General features: G+C 47.4%; 1 protein-coding gene across 1 annotated transcript in view; it reads left to right on the top strand.

The window, feature by feature from the left end:
• T265_09508 (hypothetical protein) overlaps positions 1–5,596 on the top strand; it is a gene marked incomplete at both ends in the record, with an annotated part of 71,346 nt that overhangs the window by 10,385 nt on the left and 55,365 nt on the right. The window contains one exon of the mRNA XM_009175596.1: positions 5,003–5,346. Coding sequence (XP_009173860.1) covers positions 5,003–5,346 — 344 coding nt within the window. The remainder of the gene's footprint in view (positions 1–5,002; positions 5,347–5,596) is intronic.

Here is a 5,596-nt window from a genome sequence, read left to right on the forward strand (position 1 = left end):
CCAGTTTAAAGCACTATTAGACATTTTCTTATGCGAATCCTCGCGCTGGCGAGCATACTGGCGCTGAGAACATAAAGAGCAGTGCTACACACTTTTTCCACTTATGCTTTCAGGTTAACGACTGCCATTGACCGAGAAGAACAAAACCGACCCGGGAAAACGGGCAAAAGCCTCGATTCTGTGTATCAATCTGTGAATCCGTGAATCATCGGTTCTCAGAATACGCAGAAAAGGTCCCCTGATTATAAAATTTGCTTTCATCTATGAGAAAGTACGGCTTAGAAGCAGTTTTTCATGGTGAAGAGGCTACAATATATTGACGTCTCCACTGACTTGATTACTTGTTTCACCATTCCGGCCTCTGCATCGCCCGATAGTTTAGGTCACCAAGCACTGGGGAATAATGTATAGAATCTTTGCCAAACAGCTTATATTGCTCTTTTCGACACGGAATCGTGGCTAAAGGGTTCTTCAGTTCCTATTTGTTTGAGGCTAACAGACCAACCAACCGAGGAAGACTTGCTCGCTACAATCCCATACTAAAGACATTCGGCCTGACATTTAAGACGATATGTATGTGGTATAGGTTACCCCTAGAAAACCTGGCGTTACCGTAACCTAAATTCCTAAACCGAAATAACCTGATGAGATCGCAAAGGAGTAGAGAATAAGAAGCGATTATTGAGAATTTGTGTGCATTTGTGCCAAAAACCGATGATAAGATTTGGTTTTCTTGTGTGAAAGCGATGGTTGGGACACAAGTAAATGTCACTTGGGCTATACGTGATACATTGTGCGTCTAGCCGCCGGCTGCTTACGCACATAAAGCGGAAGCACCACCAAATTCGCGCGGATGCCGGGACTTAGATGGAACGTTCCGATGAAAATAAGATCAGGTGGGATTGGACAAGGCTGATGTTTGAAAGTAAGGAGGACACAATAGTGGGCAGTGGAAGCAACTGATCTCTTCTGATACAGCAATTTACACGTCATACGAAGTCCTGTAGAAACAGTGGTTTCATCAAAATGCGAAACCACTACACTGTTTGCACATAGCCGCGTAACGGACACTATTCTGTGGAGATGTTCTGGGTCGGTGAACCTTGTGGTATTTAGGGAAAATGAGAAGTTGACAGTAGCTTTCCCCTTCTGCCTTCAACTTCATAGTGGGAACAAAAAGCACGGAACCCATGGCTGTTTTGAATTTCGACCAATGAGCGTTGGCCATACGAATTTGACGGCCTACGTGTGCAGTGGGCCAACCGCTAGGTTCCCTATTCACCAGGTATGCTGTGCTAGCAACATGTCCTCTTTGTATTTGTCTACCCATTTCACCTGGAAGCCATCCACTAGTTCACGCAGGCCAACCTGAGTGACGTTTGGAGGTTTGAATCCTCCTTGAGAAGCTGACAATAGATTTTCCATCTGCTTCCTAACACCCACAGTTTTTGTATTATCTCGAATATAAGAGGATTGTTTGCATAATGCGGCCACTCCAGACTAGATACCCATGTACATACTTTATGCACTCTCTGATCCACGGACCACCACCGAAACTACACTGAACCTAATACAAACCTCCTGGGCTCTCGACTGGATGATGAACCTAATGAACTTCTTGGACCAAGCATTGACTTCCTAAAGGATGAATTTTACCGACAATAAGGCAAAATGACGCTCAGAAGTTTCAACTTCAAACTAGCCCGATCGTTGCCTGTTTGAAAGTTTCTAGGTGTAGGTATTTCAGAACGCTTGAGGTACAAACCCGTTCAGCCGTAGCATCCTTTCGGTGTCTAGCTGGGATGCCACCCGAAGAAAGTACGAGGTCTGGGATACTGCTAAGTTATCCACTTCTAAACAGGAGAATCTGAGAGGCAGGGGTCGGATTCGAATCACGGATCTTCCCGTCAGTTCATTCGCGCTCTAGCCACTGAGCCAACTCTCTTGAGGTAGCCTAGAACCAGATACGTTCCTCACTTCCTCCCTTCGCTTTTCACTTTAAGGCCTTACACACACGTAAATAAGCCGTTGGTTGTACGGCAGCGGTGCGTCATTGTCAACATTATTGATTCTGTTTCTGATGATGATCTTGTTGGTTCACTTCAAAGTGAATTCGAGTTATTTCATCGATACTTTCCAGCGATAACAACAAACGAGTCAATCATTTAATTTATCGGCAATAAGCCCTGTGGCATTTGTTCCAGCGGCTACAGTTTCGATCACCGAGAAGTGGGAAAGTGTGGAACGTATATTCAAGTCTTAGAGGTGGTGGCTTATTTTCTTATTTCAGGGACTGGGTAGCGATAGATTTCGTCAACGAGCGATTGGACCATTTCTGTTAGTGTCCTTAACCAGTAGTGAGTTAAATCCCGTGGTCCTCATCCATGGAGACGGCGGTTGTCGACCCGAACCAGTTTGCTGACAAGCTTTTTCTTACTTCATTGGCATTCACTGTCCACCTCGTAGTCGTTTCCACTCTGTAGGACTGGGTGAAGGGGGCTCTGTGATGCAGACAGACTTCTGGCATATGGATTATATGTCCTAACCGGCATAACCTATAAAGCGTGAGTGATTCACCTACTGTGGAAGAGTTTTTTCTAGAGCCATCTGGCGTACCTCAACATTACTACTCCCACTACACCCGATGAATGCTTCGGAGTAACCGATGATCAAACACCTACATCTGTCATATGTTCTCTGCGCGTAGGGGCCACGTCTCTTATCCATAACGCAGTGTGGATCGCTCTGCCGTTAACAGACAGACGTCACGTTGCCACCATAAGTGTCGGTGGTTAACAAAAGCTGCCCTGGCTTTCCCGGTCCTCCAGCAAGTCCACCGGAACTAATACGAATCGCCCAGGTAAACAAATTCATCCATAACGTCGATTGAATCGTCTGAAAGCATGCTGCTTGGGTTCCATCCAACCCGGTCTTGTAGCAACATTTTACAGTTTGCAGGTGTGAAGCTGGGCGAATTAGCCAGAGTGATCCGAGCGCGAATTTACTGACCGAAAGATCCATTTTCGAACCCCGGTCCTCCAGCAAGTCCACCGGAACTAATACGAATCGCCCAGGTAAACAAATTCATCCATAACGTCGATTGAATCGTCTGAAAGCATGCTGCTTGGGTTCCATCCAACCCGGTCTTGTAGCAACATTTTACAGTTTGCAGGTGTGAAGCTGGGCGAATTAGCCAGAGTGATCCGAGCGCGAATTTACTGACCGAAAGATCCATGTTTCGAACCCGACCTCTGGCTTTCGACTAGGCTTGGGCAACCTGGCAGTATCCCAGCCCTCGTGTCTCCTTCGTGTGGCACGGCTGCTAGGCACCGAAAGGGTGCTACAGCTGAGCGATTATTGTTTTATTATTAGATGCGAAGCTCATGCCAAACCGTGCGGCATTTATTTACGTCTCTCAAAATGGTTTACATTCTTGAAGGATCTAAACCGAGGAACGCAATATAGTCTACTCACTCGATGTCTGTGGGGAGACGTCCAAGGAGCATTTCGACCCCTGAGGTTTCAGTGGCAGACAGAGACATTTCAAGCGGCATATCAGTAACAAAGTTGAACAGGAAAGGTGAAAGAGAGCAGTCTTGTCTTACATCACTGAACGTGTTGAACCCGGACGAAAGCTTGCCGTATACTCGTACGCACCCACAGGAGTTCGCATACAGAGCCGTCATAGGGGAAATAAATTTGGAAGGGACACCTTGACCGCGATCAACAGTCAAAAGCACCCTTCAAATTGAGGAAAACGAGGAAGTGCGGCGTCTGAAGGAGTGGCGCTGTTCAATTTAATAATATGGTCGATGCATCTTCGATGAGGGTGAAATCCAGCTTGATTCTTGCAAATTTGTCTCTTCCAATAATCGAACAACATTCAAAAAATAATGCCAGAGCGCACCTTAGATTCGACGGATACTGGGCTCATTCCACAATGACTTTCGCATGAAGTTCTTGCGCCGTTTTCAAATACTGCGATGACGGTTGAAGAACTCCATTCGGCTGGTATTCTATTTTAGTTCCAAACTTCTGCAGTACGGTTGTGAGACTTTTCACGAGAACCTCGTTTGAAGACTGCAGGAAGTAAGCTATCCCACCAGGTGACTTGGAACGATTTAGGATTGATATCTCACTGGATCTCGGTTGTTGACAGCGGGCTGGTGCTGGCATGCAGTTCAAGCCCACCGGGTTCCTCCAGTTGCTGGGTTGAAGGAGATCATGTGCACTGTCCCTGGAAGTGCTTAGCTCATCGCTCAAGACTGCAATTGAGCGAGTGAATTACCGTTTCCTCCTTTTCGGATACGGTTTCGCTGACAGTTACCTTGTTTTGAGTGGCTGATTGAGTCAGCTGAAACAGGATGCGGTTGTTGCCTGCGGCGAATGCCTTCACCATCACATAGGCCTTTAAAATCCACTAGTTTTCTATGTAGTTCTGCAGGATTCTGGTTATCCGGTGTTCGATGGATCTGCGTGTGCAATCACAGTCACTAGTTGATGGTATGGACTTTCTGTCAGCAACAAGATCCGGTGATCTCCATAATATCCACTGTTCATTTGGTCGAGCCGCATGGCTTGGACAAACAGTCCTAGAAGCTGGGAGCATAGCTTCTTGCACTCACTTCCATTCAGTATCCGAGCCTTCTTCGCCATTTGCATGACTGTGCGTTTTTAGTAGACATCACTATCTCTCCTGATGCGGCTGTGGGCAGCGGGTACCTTTTGAGCAGCATCAGACTCTTTGGTTTTAAAAGTTTCTACCGTATTGGTGTGGGCGCCCTGGCAGTATCCCAGCCCTCGTACAACCATGACCTACACAACTAACAATACTCTCATGCCACATCGGCGTCGCGTGGTGCCATCAGCCGGGTCGCCTTACTTGCTGCATACAGCAGGGCGGGTAAGCGAAAACAGGCTACTGCTGACGCCTCCCTTCTTACACTTTCACGTTTTCCGTCTTCCACCCTCCCCCGCCCAAATTTGAATACTTTCTCCGCAGGTCCCAGCTCTAGGACTGACCGTGTTGCTCGCCCTACATCACACTCAGCTGCAGCTTCTGCACGTCCGAGTTCAGTTACAGCCCTAAACACTTCGAAGTCTGTTTTCAAACCCCGAAAGCCTGTATATTTAACCACCTTCAATGTTCGCACACTGAAGGAAGCAGGTCAACAGGTGGCTCTTGCGCGTACACTGGATTCCCTCTGTATTGATGCATGTTGTCTGTCGGAAACAAGAACGCAGGACGCAAGTACCGTGATCGAACTGACTGCCCCCTCGCTCTCCTCCAGGTTCCGGCTGCGCACCTCTGGTGGTGCAGAGGCCGCTGCAGCTGGATATGCTGAGGTGGGTATTGTATTGAGCGAACAAACGGAAGCTTCTCTGCTTGATTAGATACCCGTCCATAGTCGCCTCTGTGCGGTTCGTTTGTCAACATCTGTGAGAGAATCTAGGGAAAGTGCGGTTCATCGCACCCTGTTTATTGTGTCTGCGTCCGCCCCCACCGTCTGTAGCTTCAAATCTGCCGAACACAGTTTCTGTGACGCTCTGAATGCTCTTCTACAGCTGGCTAAAATCTCAGATATCTTTGTGGTTG

Source organism: Opisthorchis viverrini, assembly GCF_000715545.1.
Source record: "Opisthorchis viverrini unplaced genomic scaffold opera_v5_280, whole genome shotgun sequence".
In the NCBI taxonomy this organism is placed as follows: Eukaryota; Metazoa; Platyhelminthes; class Trematoda; order Opisthorchiida; family Opisthorchiidae; genus Opisthorchis; species Opisthorchis viverrini.